Genomic DNA, 21,988 nt, shown 5'->3' with positions numbered 1-21,988 from the left:
ATATCTTCTAACGGTCAAGACTATTGTTCCAAATAAAGTTTTGCCATATTATGCACCTTGTCTAGAGTATTCTATTCTACTCAGTTTAGCAAGTTAAATTATTACTGAATTTTAATGAATTTTTATTTGTAAAAAATTCAATAACTTCTAATGGTCAGGACTATTGTTCCAGATCAAGTTTTGCCATATTATGCACTTTGTCTAGAATAGACTACACCTCCAATTTTCACATTCTCAGATTTTTTAATGATTTTTTTTATAATAAAAAGTAGCTTTTGAACAGTTGACTGACCACACTGCTCCAGAATGACTTGTACAATATCATGCACTTGCTCTAGAGAATACCAGGAGTTGATTCTCTTTCTTTAACGACAAATTCCTGCAGTTATCCATTAGTCTGGCGCGCCGCTCGTGCGCTAGGGACCGGAAATCCCTTACTGCCTGAATATGACACTAACCTTACCTCATACTGACTTACTACTTAACAACAACAACAACTACACACACTTTCACCTTCGGTTTCATATCCCCTCGCGCCGAGTGTACTATTAGTCAGGGTAGCTGGTTTAAACTGTACCAGCGGCGCTGTGTAGGGAGCTGTTGGTGAAGTGCGCACTCCTCAGGGTGTGAATGAGACACATCCGCGCCACCCCAGGGCCTGATGTAACATTAGCGAACTGAGCTCGCGACAAATGGCCGTCTGCTTTCTATCTCTGTGTGGGAAAAAAACAATCCATCTGGGTATTTTACCGACAAAACTGTGCAGAGTCAGGTAAGAGCACGCTTTTACTTGTTTGTAGACAGATATAATTTCCAAATCTTTATCTTACACAACATCATTAGTCGTGTTTTTAATAATCTGGTTTTGAGGCACTGTTTATTAGCCTATATGACCTTCAATAACATTGATAACGTAACTAGTGGAGTACGGGTTTATACCTAAATATAGCTAAAAGTATTTGTATGCCGCAGTGTTGATAAATTATTGATAAATATGAACAAAATTATAAAACTAATCCTTGCTGAATATTTTTCCGCGTGAGGCTAATGGCTGAGGACGTGGAACACTAAACTAGCTAGCTAGCTGAAGAAACAGAACCGGAACAGCTAACAACTAACTAGCTTTATATCAAATATAACATGTCTAACTAGCTACAAAATAGTTTACCTATGTCTTTTTTCGTAATTTAATTCAGGCCCAAGGCTACACCACCACCACCTGTCTGAACAGCATGTTTACTTCGAAGACAGCGCCAATAATTTTATGACAGTGCTAGTTAGCTGAGGCTTCAGAGTTGCTTGTCAAGGGTTTAACGAGGAATAACGCTACATTAGCTACTGTAATTTCCCACAAAATGATGGGTGTCAGTTTTCTAAATGTGTAAATATGTTTATGAGAGAAATTTGATTTGGTTTGGTTTTGTTTCTTCCTATCTGGTTTCCTTTTGGGAGATGTAAATTTAAAATGATCATGAGCTGAGATGTCATACAGATTGACAAACAGCTGAAGCAATGGTAATGATGCAGAATGTTAATTATAAAAGCAAAATACACTGTTTCAAAATGTTACAATGTCCATCAACCAAAAATAATAATAAACCAATAAAAATCAGTGCTGAATCTGACATTGATGAAGCACGATTAACACAAACTGTGTGGAAAAGATGAGATATAATCTCTAACTGTACACCTACAAGGTGGACTAACAAGATTTGTGTACCTAATGAAGTGGCATTAAGTGTACACAGAGTGTTTAAAACTACCAGCAACACTGCTGCGGCTGATACACTCATACCAGGACCACACACACATACTCTCTCACACACACATACTCTCACACACACAATAGCATGTCAGTGTCACTGCTGTGCTGAGAAAGGAGCTCCGTGGGAGGTCCTTTTCACTTAATGGACAGGGTAAAGGGGGTTGACAAATTGTTCATAGTGACAAAATGACCTATTTGCTGGGTTTTCCCGACAATTCAATTAATTTTATTCATGTAACACTTTTAACAATAGACATTGTCACAAAGCAGCTTTGCAGATGTAGATTTGAATTTAAGCCAAAGATGACAGTGGTGAGGAAAAACTCCCTGAGACTACAGGCTCAAAAAGAAAACCCATGCTCTTTTGGGTGATACATTGTGATTATAAACCATTACAATACACAGCGAAGGAAGTGTAAAATCAAACCGTTCTATGTATATTGAAAGTGTAAGCGTATTGCAAATAAGAGTCCTGGCATGAGCACAGGACAATCTTTATGATTACAGCAGCAGTTCTTAGTAAGTACAAATCAATAATTTCCTTGTGAGATTATCCACTGAAGCAAGGGTGAGACTTGGGCATAAACTCCTTTTGGGAAATCTTTAGGGTGTCCATGTGAGACTGATAAAACCATCAGACCCACTAGACAACAGAATAGCTTTTCAGGTTTATGAATATTTAATGCTATCAAACATCTAATGACTATTTTACAATCAGAAATATGTCTAAGGTGAACTAGCTTACTGTACAAATGTTATTGTGGGTTTTTTTTTTCTTTTTTTCTCTGCTGTGTCATGTAGTCACACATACAGTCCCCTCTGACAGTACTGGAATGCCAAGGCCAATTCTACTGTTTTTGCGATACTGCAGTCTCAAGCCATAGAGCCTGACTTGCACATAACAACATCACACTTTTACGTTCAGTTACGCGTCTGTCTGTCGTATCTGTGTCAAAGTCAACAATCAAGAGAAGACTTCACCTGAGTACATACAGAGGTTTACCACAAGATCTAAACTTTGGGAAGGCCTCAAAAACAGGAAGACCAGATTAGAATTTGCCAGAAAAACAAAACAAAACAAAAAAAGTCTGTACAATTCTGTAACAACATCTTATGAACAGATGAGACAAAGATCAAATCATATCAGAATGATGGGAAGAGAAGAATATGGAGAGGGGAAGGAGCTGCTCATGATCTGAAGCATACCACCTCATCTGTGAAGCATAGTGGAGACAGTGTTATGGCGTGGGCATGTATGGCTACCACTGGAACTGGTCCCCTTGTATTTATTGATGGGGTGACTGTTGACAAAAGCAGCAGGATGAATTCTGACATGTACAGGGCTATATTATCTTCTCAGATTCATCCAAATGCTTCAGATCTCATTGGGCAGTGCTTCACAGTGCAGATGGACAATGACCAGAAGCATACTGTGTTAGCAACCCAAGAGTTTTTAAGGCAAAGAAGTGGAATATTCTGCAACGGCCAAGTTGGTCACCTTACCTGAATCCAACTGAGCTGCATTTCACTTGGTGAAGGCAAAACGCCCCAAGAACAAGCAGAAACTGAAGACAGCTGCAGTTAAGGCCTGGCAGAGCATCACCAGGGAAGAAACACATTGTCTGTGGGTTCCAGATTTCAGGCAGTCATTGACTATAAAGGATTTGCCAGGACTTAAATATGGCAATTTAATTTATGACTGTTAGTTTGTCCAGTTATTTTTGGTCCTGATATGGAGACCACAAGTGCAGTAATTCCTACCAATCAGGATGTGCATACCCTCATATTAAAGCTGAAAGTCTGCACTTTTAGCTCAGATTCATTCTATTTTATTATTTCAATTCCAGTATACTGTGGTAGACAACTAAAACAACGATAAGTTTGTCGACGTCCAAATATTTATGGACCTGGCTGTATGTCTGCGTATAGAGGATTATACATTCCTGTTAATAGCCAACAAATGTTGTTTATCTCAGTGTTCCTATCCTTCTGTACACAGTCATCTCAGTCAGCACTTGTACTTTTGCTTGAGTAAATATTTGCTTTTTGCTCCTTTTTGTACACTAGGACCCGTATTGGCTTCTCAAGCACTGCTGCGGAGAGGCGCACTACAGGAGATGACTGCCACAACGATGATGGTGATGAAGAGCAAAGTCTCAATGTAACGCATGTCCGGATGTTAGAGATGAAAGCCAACAAGCTGGAGGAGCAGGTCCGGGATCTCACTGTGAGTCACTTGTATCTGTTACAGCAGTTACTCCAAAATGCTCTTTCGTTTAGAATCATCTTGAACTAATAAATGAACTCTAAAAACATTGATGTGAGCTTGTGTGTATATTGCTTATTGTACATTGTAAGTCTTTTGCTTCTTCCTGATGTTTGCTGTCAGCTACAAAATGTTTGTGGTGACCTGGTCTCTCAGACACAAGTAAAATGTTATTTTCCTGAACAGGAAAAGAGAGAAAGTTCATAATTAATTCATATTGTGTTTATTCAGTTCCGTTAAGTAAAGCAACATGAGACAAATATTGCTTGTACAAGCTGTGGGTAGACCTAAGACTTCTCTGGTCTCTGTGTATTCAACAGCAACGATACAAAAGGGCTTTGGCTGACTCGGACACCGTTCGGAGAAGAACTCAGAAGTTTGTGGAGGACGCAAAGACCTTTGGTAAAGATATGTGCTTTGAACAGACAGGAGCCACTTTTCCCACTGTGGAGCAAATGGTGCTTAAACTCAATTCCAGGATTCCTGCTCCCTTTCCTCTGGGCTTGGTTTAAACAAGAGCTCAAAACAAGCCTTAACAGTTACAGGCAAACTGTTAAGTCCTGGTGCATGCAGAGTTATGGTTATATAATGAGAATTTATTTACTTCTAGTGATTCAGCAATACACTGAACTTTTCATCCACTTCCTGCCATCATCAGAATGGCAAGTGTTTGTCTGCAAATGCACCCTGTTTAATACACAGTGCACTTTTTTTGGGAGCCTTGCTATTTTGTAGACATGTGAATATGTGCACTCCAGTGCATTCAAGAAATTCTACAATGCATTTCTTAGGGTTAGTGTTTAAATAATTTACCCTAGAGAATAAATCCTAATCTTAATGCTATTTATAGGAAATAGAGCACCATTTTTTGACAGAGGATAAGAAAATCATTTGTGAAATATGACCATCATAAATGTTACTAGCTACATTCACCATATGCTATAATTGGAACACCTGTACACCTGCTTGTTTATGCAGTTATCCAATCAGCCAATCGTGTGGCAGCAGCACAGTGCATAAAATCATGCAGATACAGGTCAAGAGCTTCAGTTAATGTTCACATCAAACATCAGAATGGGGGGAATGTGATCTCTGTGACATTAACCATGGCATGGTTGTTGGTATCAGAAGGGCTGGTTTGAATAGTTCAGAAACTGCTGAATTTCACACCCAACAGTCTCTAGAGTTTACACAGAATGGTGCTTGACCTGTATCTGCATGAGTTTATGCATTCTGCTGCCACATGATTGGCTGATTGGATACCTGCATAAATTAGCAGGTATACAGGTGTTCCTATTGTAGTGTACGGTGAGTGTATATGGTCTGTCTTGGAAACAGAAGTAATGTTAGTAAAATAGCTTTTGAACACAGGCACGCAAAAGCCAGTCATATATTATTTCTGTGCTTGTTGGTGTGACTATGGCTGTGGTTTCTCAGTGAAAAGATGGCTAATATAGGGTGAGGTTTTTAGTCTTATTAATCTCCAGGATTTTGTGTGACAAGATTTTAATGGTTCTGTCCCTTGTACAGGAATTCAAAGTTTTTGCCGTGACCTAGTGGAGGTGGCAGACCTGCTGGATAAAGCTGCAGAAGGCGTGGATGTAGAGGGCACTCAGAATCTGTCCGAAATAAAGAACAAACTGCAACAGGTGTTTGCCAAGCATGGGCTGGAGAAGATGAGTCCTGTGGGTGGCACATACGACCCCTACCAACATCAGATAGTGTGCCATACCCCAGCTGAAGGGTTCGAGCCTGGCACCATAGCCACTGTGAAGCAAGACGGTTACATGCTGCAAGGGCGCACTATTCGCCATGCACGTGTGGGGATCGCTGTGAAAACACAGGACTCTTGATTTCACTTTTGTGTTGGCCATACTCTTGTCCTTTTTCTGTTTTTCATCTACGTTATTAATCCCCAAGGGGAAATTTGGGAATATGTATGTGTGCACACATATAATATAGCAATTTTGATTCGCTCCCTAAGACCCTGTTCACGCTTGATATTAACATTTGATTCAGATGATCGGAACACAAACGGACGACGTTAAGTACAAGTGTGAATGGGGTCAGATGCGTCTTGCAGAGGTGCCAAAGTGGCCTGATCCGGCTCTGACCACATCAAAAGGCTCCGTAGTGTTGCCAGGTTCACCATTTTCACGCTGAATAGAGCTACCTTTTGAACTACCCAGACATGCTTTTGATGCATGTAACAGGCTGATTTTTTCCCATGGCTTTTGCGTGTTACTTTCTTTATCTTTCTTAAATCTCTGTATTTTAAATGTTCATACCAGCCACGCAAAGTCTCCTCTTACATGCATGCACCTTCTTACCATTCTCAACATAAGCTCCATTCGTCAAATGTGTCGGTGGATTGGTTTACACATTCACACTGCTGGAATTTTTTTTTTTTTTTTTGGTGACAGTGTCATAATATGAGAGAATTTTAGCACCTTGGTGCAAAATCTGAATGGGGCCTATGATAATTGTTCATTTATGTAGTTTACAATAAGGTTTTTTTTTTTTTTTTTTTTTTAATTTATTTCAGTCTACAGTTTTTTTTCTTGAATATATTATTTTGTTAGATTTTGTATTATCCCTTTTTTTTTATAAAATGTTTTTTTTTTTTCATGTGGTTCATTTATTGTTTACCGGAATCGGTAATGAAAATAAGACAGCATTTGTATATATGAGGACATGAGGCCAACCATACTGAAAACTAGCTTATATTTATTTGTATCTTAAATTTAATCTAGTGTCACTCACTGGACCTTGTTTTTGGGAAAAATTTCATTTCCTTTTGTGTTCCCATGGAATTATCAAAATGTTAAACATCCCCTTATTAATATTGACACAAAGGCTTTGCACTGTTATGATAATATTTGTATTTTGGAGAATATTTCCCCTTTATATGATGGAAGAACAAGGACAAAATGAGTAATGATGGTTTACTCAACATTTGTTGTTGAACAAACTGACAATTTGGAAAAGTTTGTGGTTTCGTGCCTTTAATGATAGATCAGCAGTGTCAGAATAACAAACTTCAGCATTTCCTTGTTTAATAATTGTCGAGCTTTGAAATGATGGTGCACCTTACATTGGTATATGAAGTTCACACGAGGTAGAGAGGAACTTGTCTGATATTTATATTTGAAGTCATGCAAAATTTAAGTTTTGTGATTTGTGTAGTTCACAATCCAGTGTGAATTAGACTTTTGCTTGAAGTTCAATATGGGAAATTTGTAATTTGTGTGTATGATATCAGTGATGTATGGCATGTTTATCAATCATTATTTTTGTTAAAATAATATTAAAATGTAAAACATTGTGTAATGATTGGTTCGTGTTCTATCAGTGTTGCCTTGATTATAAAACACTGACATTACAACAAGCACAAGTATTTCAAAGTGTTGTGATGTAATTAAGCTAGTTAGAGGAGGAAAGCCTGAGACAGCTCCTGTGCGCTAGGGGGCAGTGTGTGTTCAGCAGTGTGTGTTCAGCAGTGTGCGTTCAGCGTGTCTGTAGTGGGCGGAAGTTGAGAGCTGGAACCGGAAGTTCGCCGGTAGATGTAGCACGTGTATGTTGTACAGAGAAACAACAGTTGTTCAGAATTAAGTATTAAAGTTTCTGTCTTTATTTGACGGTTGTAAAGATGACCAAGGCAAAGAAAGAGAAGAGTGCTGCTGAGGAGGAGGCTGGAGGGACGGAGAGATCCTACCAGGAGCTGCTAGCTAACATCAACCCCATCGCTAACCCTCTGGCCTCGCGCAAGCTAAGCAAGAAGCTGTACAAATGCGTCAAGAAGGGTAAGGCAGAGAAGTGGCACATTTTATTTATAACCTTATCAACCTTATTCATCTAAACAACAGCGAGTAACATCAACTTCTCCAAGTGTGAAAAGTCATGTGTGTGCAACCAGAAACAGTTTATTACCCGTTCAGTAAAATGCAAGCAGTTTATCATATAAATTATTATTATTATTATGATTATGATTATTATTTCTGTTATTCTGCAGCGGCCAAGCACAAACAGATTCGCCGAGGAGTCAAAGAAGTACAAAAATTCATCAACAAAGGAGAAAAGGGGTAAGGGGAAACTTTCTAGCAGGGGTGCACAAACTTTTGCAACCCAGGACTTCTGGTGGGGGGGAGAAAAAGTACCATGTGGCTGCAGCACAGAATTATTTTATGATTAATATTTGAAATATGTGAATTATAAGCACATTTGAGCAAACACAAACCCTCACATTTTATTTACTGAATATTTCACCTAAAACTCAAGTCAGTTACAGTGTGTTAAAATTTCAGTTTTCAAAAGTTTTGTGTAATAAACAGTAGTTTTTGTCATCTGGTTTTACTTGATTTTAATATCAAATTGATAATTTATACATTTATCATTATTCATTTTTAACAGTGAAATTAGGCTTTAGGTTTAAGGTTCAGTGTTGTTTATTTGTCACATACTTTACATACATGTGTGTATTAATGTAGTGAAATGTTTTTTCTTAGTGCCTCGTCCCACGGTGCAACAGTGATACACAATAAAACAGAATATAATAAAAGCAGAATATAATGAATAAAATAGAAAAATAAAATAGAATTGCTATGATTAGTACAAGTTTAGTGGAATAGTTATAGTTGACAGTGATGTACAAATGAGACGAGCGCTTATGGGTTAAAGGTTTCACTCAGAGTCCTCTCGACCTTCCACTTAGTAGTTCAGAGCTTTAACTGTGGATTCACCACAGTTAAATATATATATATATATATATATATATATATATATATATATATATATATATATATTTATATATTATATAAATATTATGTGTTCACCTAAAATTTATGAAGGACCAGTTTCATAAAATTGCTTATAAAGGTCCAGGTAAGCAGCTAACATTTACTTAATGCTGACAACTGTTACCTTTTAGTGCTTAAGCATTAGTGATAATTAATGGCTATAAATAAGACAATTTGAAGTGGTTTTGTTTAATCCCACTCAGCACTGCACCCACAGAACATCTGACCAGTCCCACCCACTCCTGCATTTATTATTTTTTTTGTTTCTATCTGTTGCAGTATTTTTTTTTAAAAAAATGTAGTTGACTCTATTTAAAATATAAACCAGTTAGTAATTTAAACCATTATAAAGCAGTTACCGAAGATGAATGAATGGTAAATATGTCCCACAATCACTCTGTACATTCCAGTGTTAATGAATATGGCCTTTCTTCATCATCCTCCATTTAAATTATTAAAGTAAAAATCCACTCACTGCACAGCTTTTTGTCCTGATGAACACTCATACACTGACCCCTCTGTGCTGGTTTAGTTTTTTCCACATGTTTATCGTCTCTGCAACAGTATTTCTCGAGGGCTCGGTTCAGTCTGCAAAATACTTTCCTGTGACTGCATCTGGACCACAGTACACAACTTAACAATGCATGATGTATAATCAATTCCATATATATATATACTTAATTCCACTAAGTGTTCTTGCCTTTTTCAGGATTGTGGTACTTGCCGGAGATACGCTTCCAATCGAAGTGTACTGCCACTTACCAGTCATGTGCGAGGACAAAAATCTGCCCTACGCTTACATTCCATCAAAAGTGGTGAGTGATAGAATGTTTGCTGTTGGCTTTTGGACTAACGGTTATGACATTTGTGTCTTTTAGAAATATCTATTTGAATATGATTCATCTAACTGCCACAGATGCGTGTCGTAAGTTCCTACTGTTGAAGTACTTTTTGTGCTTTGCAGCAGTTCTAAACGCATGTATGTGTGTGTTTCATTTCTATCCAGGACTTAGGATCTTCAGCTGGTTCAAAAAGGCCCACTTGTGTGATCATGATCAAACCACATGAAGAATACAAAGAGGCTTACGATGAGTGTCTGGAAGAAGTCTCTGCCCTGCCCAAACCTTTATGAGTGCCTTCAGCACTGCTGTGCTTGTGCTGTGTGAACATGCATACTGTATATGACTTAGAAATGAAGTCATTATTGAGTTGGTGGGTTGTTTAGAAGTTGTACCACCTAATTCACTTCTTCAGTGCTTCCTGGACTACTGAAGGTTGGTGATTTGGACTGCAACATCAGGACTTCTGATATAAACAGCAGAGATAGTGACCAGTTGATTTTATATTTTTGATTGAAACATGGGCTTTATTTCTGTTTAACCTGTGCTCTCGTATAAAGAGTGTTCATTTTGTCAGTTTTTTTTTCAGCTTTTTGTTTTGTATTATTGCTTTTAGTTGTAAGATTATCTTAATATTTTGATAAGATGACATGTTTGTTGGGCCTGATGTCTTTTGAGAACATACACTGTAGGAAAGTCTTTAAATCAGTGCTTGTAAAACTATAAAAATGCCTGTATATTTTCCCTAATACACATGAATAAACTTAAACTCTGGTGCAAAAAAAAAAGATATGGCCCAAGGTTATGCCACAGAAGTGTTCATTCAAGTTAGAGCCCACTTCATGTCAATACATCTAGCACAGCTTCTTGACAGGCTGTCTATCATCTGCATGAGGCTATTAAAACTGAATGTAACAACACTACCACATCCATGTGTAAAAAGCCTTCATTATTTGTAAAAGGAAAAGATATTAAACTCTATTAACTTATGTTTCATGTTGGTTCAGTCTTTAATTGTTAACTTTTTAATTTATTGCTAGTCTGAGTGTATTCATTGTTAAACTGATATGAAATTTTGGCCACTTTTTTAGCTTGGCCCATTTTTATTAATTAATTAATTAATTTATTTATTTATTTAGCACTAGTGAAAGACTCCATTCATGAGTTGGATCAGGTGTGACCAACGAAAACAGAAAAGTGCAAAGTTTGGTTCTCCAGTACTGGGATTAGGAATCACTGTGAAAAAGCGTAAACATTTGCGAGTCCGACCTTTGTTAGAAGTTTACCGGTGTGCAAAGTTCTTATGCTGCATTGATAACAGCTGGGATCTTCCTAACTTCTGATGAGTTTAAGGTTAGAATAATGGCAGTCACAGTAAAGTTTGTTTGGCTTCTGCACAGGTTTACAGCCCTGTTCCTGGAGTACCTCATGTCCTGCACACTTTAATATTAAGCATCCACCAGGAATGGTTGTTAATGACTTATCAGATTATTTAACTTAGGTGTGATTGGAGCAGGGAAAACACTATATTATATGAAGTGTGCAGAACATGGGGTAGTCCAGGAACAGGTTTGGGAAATTGCTGGCTTCTGTATGGATATAAAAAGATCTCAAAATGTACCAGAAGATTGGTTGTGGCTTCATTTAGTTTAAAAGTAGATGTAGGCTCTAAGCAATGATTATTCACAATGAATGGCAATGAACGCACACACGAGTGTGATGGTCAGGTGTCCCCATTTTTTGGCCATATAGTATACTTACAATCAGTATAATAAATCTTATCACCTAATAGTGCATGCAGTTGACCAGTTTCTGTTAGTCCTTATTTTCATAGAATTATCCTGTTCTACTTTCAGAACCGGTTATTGGTAAGTTAGCATTGATATGTAAGGATTGTTTATTTATGTATTTTTATATTACATTAAAAAAAAAACAAAAAAAAACAAATGCTCAGACACATGATCCAATTCTGAAATCCTCAAGGTGTTGCCTAGATATGAAGGAAAAATGCTTGTATCATATTCTAAAGAAGCATGTCTTACCCTTTTGTCAAGAATGACTGAAAACCAGTTTTTAATGCCATTTCAGTTATTTGGAACAGCATGTTATTTATAGATAGCACACTTGATAAGGGCATCAGGAAATCAAATTTCAAAAACAGGAGTGGACAGGAAAAATCATTTCCAAATGAACTTAATGCAAATAAACTCTGTCAGTGCATAACTGAGCCATTTGTGAGGTCGCTCAGTTGTGGGTATTTCATGCAACAATTCATGCATCCATTATATCCCTTCATATCTCCTCTCTACACTTAGTGTATGTTAAGACTATCCCAATTAACCTGAACCACGCTCAACCAAATTATACACAGTGCACTTGAGAATTATTGGCACACTTCTTGAAAATGAGCAGTAATGAGTAATAAGTAATATATAAAAATATATATAAAAAAAACACATGTACTGAACATGTGCACTGTGCCAATGTGCAACCCATCTGTATTTTAGTATAACTGTATTTAATTATAGTATTTATAGTAGTCATTATACAAATTTATTATAGTGAAATTATTTGTATTGTGTGTAGGTCTTATACAATACCTCTGTTAATGTGTTACAATGGTCACAGCTTTTGGTCAATGTTAGGGTGAAACAAACACCCTTTGATGAAGTGTGTTGGCCTGTTGGTGCTTTAGTCCACTTGATGGTGCTTTAGTCCACTTGATGGTGCTTTAGTCCACATGATGGTGCTTTAGTCCACATGATGGCAGCATAGTGTCAGTTAGCAAAAACCCATCAGTCATCACTGCCTTTTCTCTCTTTTGCTCATTTTTTGTGCAGGTACTTTTAAGATGGTTTAAATTTAAGAATTTAAAGCTCCTAAATAATCCACTCTTGCACAGTCTTCTGCTCTGATGTCCCCTTGCACACCTAATCATGGCCATGATGACAGTGAGTATGATTAGGATAGATTCGCTGTGTTTAGTGCAGAAACAATCTGTGTGTTAGCTGTTGAAACTGATAAACAGACCCCACTTCAACTCACTTTCATTTCTCTCAACCCTGGTGCTTTGTTTTTCTCTGTTGACATCTTAAATAGTTCATGCTGAAATCGTCATTAATGGTCTCGGTCCCATGATGTTTGTTGTGTTTTAGCATTTATTTTACCCAAATCATGTATAAAAGCACAAGAGAGGAGTTCTCAGTCTGTCAGTCTGTCAGACACTTCAAATCCTGAGAGCAGCACTGCTCACCATGAGGATTTTCTCTTTTGAGGATTTTTTTGGGGGGAAATTAAACAAGTATGCCCAGGATGAGACACTAACATTGAATAGCAGCCACATGAGTGACTTTGGCTCTTGTTTATGATGTTCTCTATGATCACAGTGGATTATAGCTGAGGAATATGCCACTTATTCACTTTTATTTCTTTCAACCTTTAGTAGATTGAGAATGCATGTGGAAGCCTGGATCAAGGAGCAGTACCCTCTGGTCATGATGCACAATTAAGAACAAAACTGAGCCTGAGCTGGGTGAACTGAGTGCCAGTTTCTTTAGTGAAACCAAACCTTATGGATTTATGGACTTTTGATGGACACTGTAACCTGAGGAACATCAAGCAGAGGGCACCTTTATGAGGAATGGGGATCACAATCCAGGTCAAAAGGACATATCAGGCACGTGGATAGGCTTGTGGTGCACTGTTTACTCTCAACATTACACACACCTCTGAGTTAAACACCCCTGGGTCAGTTTTGTCCAGGGGCACAAGGACATAGCCAGCACCCATAGCTTCTGCAGTTTACTAAACGACTTAGGCAGTATTTTGGTGAACACACTGTTATGCTTCGTCATTGTTGAATGCGGGCAGAGAAAGGTTTCTAGGTGACAAGAAGCGTTTCTTGGTTGTGCTTTGTCATTTTTTCCCCTAAATATTCACTCTCAGAAAAAAGTTATTAAACCTTACTATTGCTGTCACTGCAATGCTATCCTTAGGGATATGTCTCTTGTACCATTAATCACTGTAGTGTATGTTTAATACTTGTTTATGGTCAAAATAGTGACTTAAGGTACACTGCAGTTATTTTCTCTGGTGAAAAACACAACAAAGGTATAACAGATATTTCATTTCATTAACAGATATAGTACAGTTTAATACAGTTTTCTGAGGGTATTCAGCTCAGTATTAGGTGGACATGGTCTCTGGTTAAGGTTCTGGGTTGAAGATTGTGGGTTCAAACCCCAGAACTGCCAGAGAGTCACTTTTGTGCCCTTGAGCAAGTCATTTTGGCTTCAGCTTAACGTGCTTACATCAATTCCTTTGTCAGGTGTAAGTCGATTTGGAGGAAAGCATCTAATAAATGTGTACATGCGATTTTCATATTGCCTTTTCTCCTATGGTATTTGGTTGTCCTTTTTTATGGCTCTGTGCAGATGCTCTAACTGTCCTCTCTGCCACATCATAAATAATAGACCTTTCACATGGTTGCTCATGTGTGACAAACCCCAAGATGTAAATCAAAACATAACAAACTTGAAGTACAAAGCACTATACTCTTTCACAACCCCAAGGTCTCTCTTTTTGATATCTACTTCATATCTCTTCATGTTTTCCTTCTCGTTTTTTTTTTCCATTGCTCTGTTGCCCTGCTTAACGTACAAGACTGGTTGTGTAAGACGGAAAAGAACGGAGGATGCAGGCAAAGCACTTGAATCATGCAGTTGATGTTGTGCGTGTGTAATTACACTTCCTCTTCTGTACCCGGGCTTGGCTACAGCACTTCTTGGAAGTTGGGATGTCTTATTTGGAGTTTGGCACTGTCCTTGTGAGTGTTTATTGTGTCAACAGAGCACCTGCCGCCTGTCCTCGTCTCGCTGGCATTAGCACGCGCCATCGTGACACCCTCACCGCCTACCACTCCCTGACGTTGGCTCCAAATTCACACCCATCATTTCAACAGTAGTCCCCCAGATTTACCAAGTGAAAGCTGCTCGCTGTGTTGTTCTGCTCAACAGAACCTAATTATACATCCTAAACGGAAATGCTGCAAGTGTTTCATGCAGATCATGCAAAATACGTTGAGTTCTTCCATTACTCATAAACCCATGAATGAACCATGGTAGACTGTGTTAAATCCCCCACGCACGGTCTTGTGGTGAACAATTCACTTTCCCTGCCTCACTTTCTTCCGCCTTATCTGGTGCAGCCTGGTGCAGTGCATGTAACAGCCAGGTGCAGGTGATGAAGCAGGTGTAGAAAGAGATTTATTGATTTTAATCATCTTCTGAAAGAGAGTCTTCTGACTGCCAGCAAACACTCAGTCACTCCTGTGGGACACGATGGACAGATACAGTGCTGCGTTTCCTCCAGTCAACGGAACAATTTCTGAACAGCTTCTGCGCTGCTGATTGGAGCTGAGGGCAGAGTGAGGTTTGTAAATCATGATAAGGATGTTCTGTGGGAAGACAACAGTTCTGACAGTTGACTACGTAAATGTAAAAGTTGGTGTCAAACTTAGACAAACTATTGGTTGACCTTTATTTGCATAAGACTGACATTTAAATGGTGTCTGTGAGAGTGTATGTGTGTGTGTGAAGTTATGTGAGTGTCTGCAGGACAGCCTTGGGGCAACGTGTTCTCCTTTCACTGGAGGCTTGTGGGGGCTTGTTCCATGACTTTGACAGCTTTGCAGATCATAAACTCCTGTCAGCTCAGGTCTACACTTGAGTGCACTGAAACAGTACACTCACCCTCGGAGATCAGCGCAGCCATCTATTGTTGTTCTAACGGAGAGAAAGCTACTGATAACTGATAAACTACTGGTGTCAAGCACCCATTTAACACAAGCATCTTTTTGCCCTCAGTCACCTTGCTGAATCATTAACTTTAAAAGTTCTGTCAAAGCAATTCTGACATTTCAGTTCATTTCAGTTCACATCACGCTGAAATTGATCATCTTCTGATAATCTGATTCCTGGATTATATTTTAGAATCTTTGATCCATTTCAGGATAGTTTTAACCCTTTCTAAAACTCATAGGACATATATTCAACGATCTTATAATGACATACCCCTAATATTAGTTTCATCGTAGTTATGACTAATGATTTAATATGCTTTAACAAGAATAACAGAAGAACAAGTCAATGCTTAATAATAAGTCAAGATGGTAATCTTTATATAGGTTCATATGAATATGAAAGCCAATTTTCTGGATTTGAAAGTTCACTAAAAAGCAGTTGAACACCAGGCTAAAAAGGTCACGCAGGTCCTATGGGCTATGTGGATGGATCTGGGACTTTCGAGACTGCATGGCCAGTGATGATGGAGAGCACCTTTTTGGTTTTCTCCACAGTAAGCAGCAGTCACCTCCCCCCTGCTCCACACAGCTGCAGGCTTTAACTGAAGACCATGGCCCAGCGCAGTCGGTGCGATCTGAACTGAATGTGTCATCAGCATATGTAAATGTGTGTCTGGAAGCCAGTGTTGTAACGCAGTTTGACGCACTTTCATGTCTATTTTATCGGCTTCAAACAACGCTTTCTGTTAACTTTGCTGCCTTTTTAATTTTGGGCACTGATTCAAGTCTTATTCATACTGCATATCCACATGTGCAGGCTGATTTATTGTTTGTTTTATAAACTTTTAGAGACCATTAGACCCCTTGTTTCTACCGCATTGTATTCTTATGCCTTGTAACCACAACATAATTACACACATACACACACACATGCACGCACACACACACACACACACACACACACACACACACACAGACACACACAATGCCAAAGGAATTAACACAGATCTACATGGTATAAACTGGCACACAAAAAGTACCATTTCATTACAATTACAAATCATTCATAAAGGATAAACTTTATTTCAACACACCATTCTAATCTCGTGGATCTCAGACAGTTGAAATATCTAGACAGTTACAATTTCTCTGACCCAGTGCAATCATCACTGAGAATATCAGCATTATCTCTGAGCTGTCACTGTAGTATTTTTTTTTTTTTTTTTTTGCCTGTGACTTAAATCCGTTGTAATCTCCGTTCCAGACAATAGAATTCATGGAAACTGGGGTTTCATGGTACTGTGACCAGGCTGATGTTCTGGAGAGTGTGTTTATGTGTGTTTGTTTATTCTGACATCTCAAGGCAAACCCGTGGGACTGGTAACATAAGATACGGGCAGGGAGATGAGTTATAGGGGTCTGCTGTGTAAGGAGCGAGTGAGAGGCAGGCTGGGGCAGGAGCACAATAACTGGGGAGATACCCACAAGTCTGTACGTTTTTGTAATAACCTAATACACCTACTATTGAACTTTCACCTACTACTGAACTGTTGAACTTTTATGTTTTATTATACATGTTATTTCTGTGTTACACACATACACAGTCAGGTCCTTAAGTATTTGGACAGTGACACAATTTTTGTAATTTTGTCTCTGTACACCACAGTGGATTTGAAATGAAGTAAACAAGATTTGATTGATGTGTAGGCTTTCCGCTTTAAGTCAAGGGGTTTAACAAAAAATATTGCATTAACTGTTTAGGAATTACAGCCATTTTTTACAGAGTCCCTCCACTTTCACAAGCTCAAAAATAATTGGACAATTGACTGATTAGCAGTTTCATGGCCATGTGTGGCCTGTTTCCTCATTATTTCATGAGAAATTAAGGAGATAAAAGGTCTGGAGTTGATTCCAAGTGTTGAATTTGTATTTGGTAGCTGTTCATCGGAACTCACTATGCAGGCCAAAGAGGTGTGGATGCAAGTGACGGAGGCATCATTAGGCTGAAAAAAAACCCAGACCTATCAGAGAGATAGCAGAAACTTTATGAGTGGCCAAATCAACAATTTGTTAAATTGATAAAAAGAAGGAATGCACTGGCGAGCTCAGCAACACCGAAAGGCCTGGAAGACCACGGAAGATCAATGCAGAATTCTTTCCTTGTGGAAGAAAAACCCCTTCACAACATCTAGCCAAGTCAAGAACACTCTGGAGAAGGTAGACATATCATTGTCAAAGTCTACAATCGAAAGACGCCTTCATGAATGTAAATATAGTGGGTTAACCTCAAGATGCAAACCACTGGTAACATTCAAGAACGGAAAGGCCAGAAAGATTTGCTAAAAAACCTCTAAAAAAAAATGCCTGCCCAGTTCTGATGCAAAATTAACTTGTAACAGAATGATTGGAAGAAAAAAGTATGGAGAAGGAAAATAAGGGCTCATGATCCAAAGCGTGCATCATCATCTGTCAAACATGGTTATGGCATGGGCATGTATGGCTGCCACTGGGTCACTGGTGTTTATTGATGATGTGACTGCTAGTAGAAGTTCTCAAGTGTATAGAGCTATATTTCTGCTCAGATTCAGTCGAATGCTGCAAAACTGATAGGACAGCGCTTCAATGTACACGAAAGCAACCCAATGGCTTCTTAAGGCAAAGAAACGGAATGTTCTTAAATGACTGAGTCAGTCACCTGACCTCAACCCAGTGGAGCTGCTTTTCACTGACTGAAGATAAAACTGAAGGCAGAAAGCTCCACAATCAAGCAGCAACTGAAGGCGGCTGCAGTAAAGGTCTGGCGAAGCATCTCCAGGGAGTAAACTCTGCCCTTGGTGATGTCCAAGGGTTCCAGACTTCAGGCAGTCATTGACTACAAAGGATTTGCATCCAAATATTAAAAATAATCCTTATATTTATAATTATGTTAGTTTGTCCAATTACTTCTGAGCCTGTGAAAATGGAGGGACTCTGCAAAAGATGGCTATAATTCCTAAACAGTTAATGCAATATTTAAACCCCTTGAATTAAAGCTGAAAGTCTACACTTCAGTCACATCTTGATTGCTTCATTTCAAATCCACTGTGGTGGTGTACAGAGGCAAAATTACGAAAACAGTGTCACTGTCCGAATACTTATGGACAGTTTTACTTTGTATTTTATGTGTATTTGGTAATTTGAAATGTTTTATAGAATGCAATATATCTTCAAATAAAACAAGTTTATACAAAATGCACGAGTTGCTACATGAACAGTACTTCATGATATATTGTGACAAGCCTGTGCATCACAGTACAAACACCATGATCGGCCGCGTATCACATTAAACACTCTCTCAATCTGTTATAATCTTAACTGTACAATGCATTTACAATGTTGTTTTATTTATTCAAAGATTCAAATTTATTTATTATTTGGCAATCCACTAATCTTTTCCAGCTAACATAAGAAAAAAATATTATTAGTGATAAACAAAATTGAATTATCAATTCCTGAGTTAGATTCAGACACATGAATTAATTACATGTAAACAAATTTACCTGAAGGAGTCAATTAGTGTTTAACTATAAAAAAATATGTTTTTATGCTTTGTTTCTTTTCCTTTCTTTCCTTTCTTCTTTTCCAAATATGGATGATTGTTTTTAGCAGTATATAAAATATTAATAATCAGTGTAAAAATGTAAAAATGAATCAAATATTACTTCATTTTAGCATGTAGGTTCAGTATTTTAGTTCCTTGGCTATCCGAGGAACATTGCTCCTGTGGATCAGTGAGTGATTATTGTATAGAAATAAAACAGGTGTGTATTAAGGTTACCGTGTGGTTGTGTGTTTATGTCCTGTAAATAGATCATGCAATGATTTCATCATTTAGCTTTAGTAAATATTGTAACAAAACTGATATTCAGGTAGAGAGGAAATGTTCCTGACATGTTTGTTTAACCAATGAAGAAACAGCAAAAATAAATCAGATTTATTACTTTGTAGCAACATGTACCGATTTTTACTCTATATGCAAACAACATGTTTGTCAGTTATGAGATGGAACTGTTCATAACTGAATCCTGCTGCAGCCTTTGCCCCCTTTTGGAGCGCCCTGCCTGTATTTTCGGTGTTAGGTCCTGAGTTCCCCCGTGAACATCTGCTCCTTTGGATGCAACCAGTTTTTCTCCACACCTGCACTTGATGGAGCTGCAGGGCATCTTTAATCGAGCTTACTATCTCTCCCCCCTATCGTGACCCGTGTTTACAAACAACGCTGGCCTCTTGATGTGGCATGTGTCAGTAAATACCAAGCACACTTACACTGTTGTTGGACTAGAGGCAGCTTGTCACAATTCACACATCCCAATTAGAGGAGCCCACTACAGCTGGTTCAGACAGGATTAAAGTTGTTGTATCAATAAAGATAAAAGTGGGAGCATGTGGTGAAAAGGCTGGGTTGGGCTATGCTGAAAAGATAGCTGTAGCTGTAGCTATGTTTGGCTCTGTGTATGACTAGCACATGCCACTGCTATCAGCTTATCAGAAAATCTGTAATTGACAAGCGATCATGAGGTTAGTGGCTTGTTTAGAGACTGCAGTTTTATACAGGACAAGTTTTTAATTATTGTTTAGCTTGTTTAGTGCTCTGCAATTGTTTTTTTAAAATGACTGAAAAATGCATTCAGTATTTTTTTTTTTTTTGTTCTTTTTGCTTTTTTTTTTTTTTGGTTCTGACACCACGCAAGAAACCAATTTCTTACTCAGAGATACTTTTAGTTGCTACATTTACTTGTCAAAACAATTATTAAACAGAAAGCGAATGCCGCCCTTTACTCGTCTGCTGAGACGAGGGTGTCAAGCACAGCCGGATCCTGATCGAAATCACGCAGGCAGGCACGCCTCCATAAATATCAGGCACACTTTCTGTGTTGCTTAGATCCAATCAATTAGATAAATGTGATAAGTCTAAATGGAGAGAATTTTATTGTGTGGAGATAGTAGATGACTATGTTTTGGAAATAAACAGTACATGGAGGAAGGAGGTCAGGAATGTGTACGGCAGAAGTGCCAAAAGCAGGAGGTGAAGACTGCAGCACATGCCACCTTTATCTCTCAATCAGAACACAATGATCATTTCATTTACACACTTAATTAGCCAAATGAGGTAAAAGTATTGTAAAGATAATTAGGGCATTTAACCTAAGATACAAAGTTCATTAACACATTTTTGGCATTAATCATCTGAATGCTTTTATGCTTTCATGAAGGCATATAGCTTTGATAATTTGCATTGCCCCATATACACTTTAAAGTGAAGTCCTTTAAAGTGATGCCAGAACCTTTTTTAAAAAAAATTTCCTAATGGATCTTTTGATTGATGGATCGTTAACCGTTTTTGTTGGTGCCAGAGAGATTTTTACCACAAGTGTTTCTCTTGCATGGAAGGATCTTTGGCGTGAATGTTTATTTCATTCATTGTGACAAGAACAAACCCGGTTAAGGAGTAAAAGATTCTTTAGGAAACCTAAAACTGTTCTTTTGGGCACCCAAAATAGTTTTTCTATCCTATTTGTTAAGTTGTATATCTAAAGCTGCACTACTGAAACTGAACTAAAAAGTATTTCAGGTTTATAATTACAAAGTTATGAAATTTTAATTCAAGGTTCAATAGTATTAAACAAATATTAAGTGACTCCATGTGAGAAGTGTATTAGAATCTGATTTCATTTCTAAATAAATGTATTCTGTACATGCTTAGAAAAAAAATAAGGGTTTTAAGGGGCCATCAAGATTTCCTTGGATAAATAAGGGTTCTTCCTAGAAGAGTTATACTTGGAATCTGCTCTGATAAGGAAACACTAAGTTGTTTGGAATTTAAGGGTTTCCCCAGAAGGACAACTGAAAACCCCTAAGGGTGTCTAAAGAGTGTACATTTTACATTATTTGTATGTGAGGGCTTTTAAGCTGGACCTTTGGGGGAACTGTTAAAGAATCTATGTTAAAGCCGATAACTGATTGTTTCCCTGTCAGAAGAAGTTAAAAAGAACCATTAAATATCCCAGAACCATGTTTACCCTAAGAGTATCACATAGCAATACTCAGTAGTATAGCAAATTAGGATTATAATAAACTGTGATGTTTTATGTCTTTAAAATGAAATACGCAGATGGATTGGATGCGCTTAGTAGCAGAGTATCCATTATTTTTTATATCCCTGTTTTTAATGAAGGAAAGAAGTGTGGATCTGTGGCTGCTGTGGCCTGCCTCGCCAGAGGGAGAGAGTTTGAATGCTGATTCTAATGCAGGGGAAAGTTAGCCAATTGATGACATCAGCATTTCCAAAAGGATTTGTCTGTGGGAATTTTTCACCACTGGCAAATCCATATTATAAACACAAAGAGCCTTTTGTTGCAATTGTTATTTTTATAATTGGGCATAATGAGCAGAAGAAACGTTTCTTTCAAATCCTTATTTGTTTTAGGTGAATGTTGAACCACCTCCTATTATTACTGGTGAAATAAAATGTTGCCTTGATCT

At 38.0% G+C, this 21,988-nt stretch overlaps 2 protein-coding genes across 2 annotated transcripts; both read left to right on the top strand.

The window, feature by feature from the left end:
- Positions 1-614: 614 nt before the first annotated feature.
- On the top strand, positions 615-7,361 carry grpel2 (GrpE-like 2, mitochondrial). The gene is made up of 4 exons (XM_026938744.3): positions 615-772; positions 3,833-3,992; positions 4,352-4,433; positions 5,562-7,361. The coding sequence occupies exons 1-4, from the start codon at positions 693-695 to the stop codon at positions 5,882-5,884; spliced, it is 645 nt and encodes a 214-aa protein (XP_026794545.1). The 5' UTR covers positions 615-692; the 3' UTR covers positions 5,885-7,361.
- Positions 7,362-7,531: 170 nt separating this feature from the next.
- Positions 7,532-10,655, top strand: nhp2 (NHP2 ribonucleoprotein homolog (yeast)). The gene is made up of 4 exons (XM_026938745.3): positions 7,532-7,834; positions 8,044-8,113; positions 9,537-9,642; positions 9,834-10,655. Exons 1-4 carry the CDS (start codon positions 7,681-7,683, stop codon positions 9,957-9,959), a joined length of 456 nt encoding a protein of 151 aa, XP_026794546.1. The 5' UTR covers positions 7,532-7,680; the 3' UTR covers positions 9,960-10,655.
- Positions 10,656-21,988: the final 11,333 nt, after the last annotated feature.

This window comes from Pangasianodon hypophthalmus, chromosome 15 (assembly GCF_027358585.1).
Source record: "Pangasianodon hypophthalmus isolate fPanHyp1 chromosome 15, fPanHyp1.pri, whole genome shotgun sequence".
Taxonomy (NCBI): domain Eukaryota; kingdom Metazoa; phylum Chordata; class Actinopteri; order Siluriformes; family Pangasiidae; genus Pangasianodon; species Pangasianodon hypophthalmus.
The sequence above is the reverse complement of the archived record's forward strand: the minus strand, read 5'-3'. Positions and strand labels throughout refer to the sequence as shown.

What these genes read in the sequence shown, in the direction of transcription:
- grpel2 (XM_026938744.3), top strand. Translation starts at nt 693, where the DNA reads ATGGCCGTCTGCTTTCTATCTCTGTGTGGGAAAAAAACAATCCATCTG. An exon ending in AGCAGGTCCGGGATCTCACT is followed by an intron (nt 3,993 to 4,351) that starts GTGAGTCACTTG and finishes TGTATTCAACAG; the next exon opens with CAACGATACAAAAGGGCTTT. An exon ending in GGAGGACGCAAAGACCTTTG is followed by an intron (nt 4,434 to 5,561) that starts GTAAAGATATGT and finishes TCCCTTGTACAG; the next exon opens with GAATTCAAAGTTTTTGCCGT.
- nhp2 (XM_026938745.3), top strand. Translation starts at nt 7,681, where the DNA reads ATGACCAAGGCAAAGAAAGAGAAGAGTGCTGCTGAGGAGGAGGCTGGA. An exon ending in ATCAACAAAGGAGAAAAGGG is followed by an intron (nt 8,114 to 9,536) that starts GTAAGGGGAAAC and finishes TGCCTTTTTCAG; the next exon opens with GATTGTGGTACTTGCCGGAG. An exon ending in CTTACATTCCATCAAAAGTG is followed by an intron (nt 9,643 to 9,833) that starts GTGAGTGATAGA and finishes ATTTCTATCCAG; the next exon opens with GACTTAGGATCTTCAGCTGG.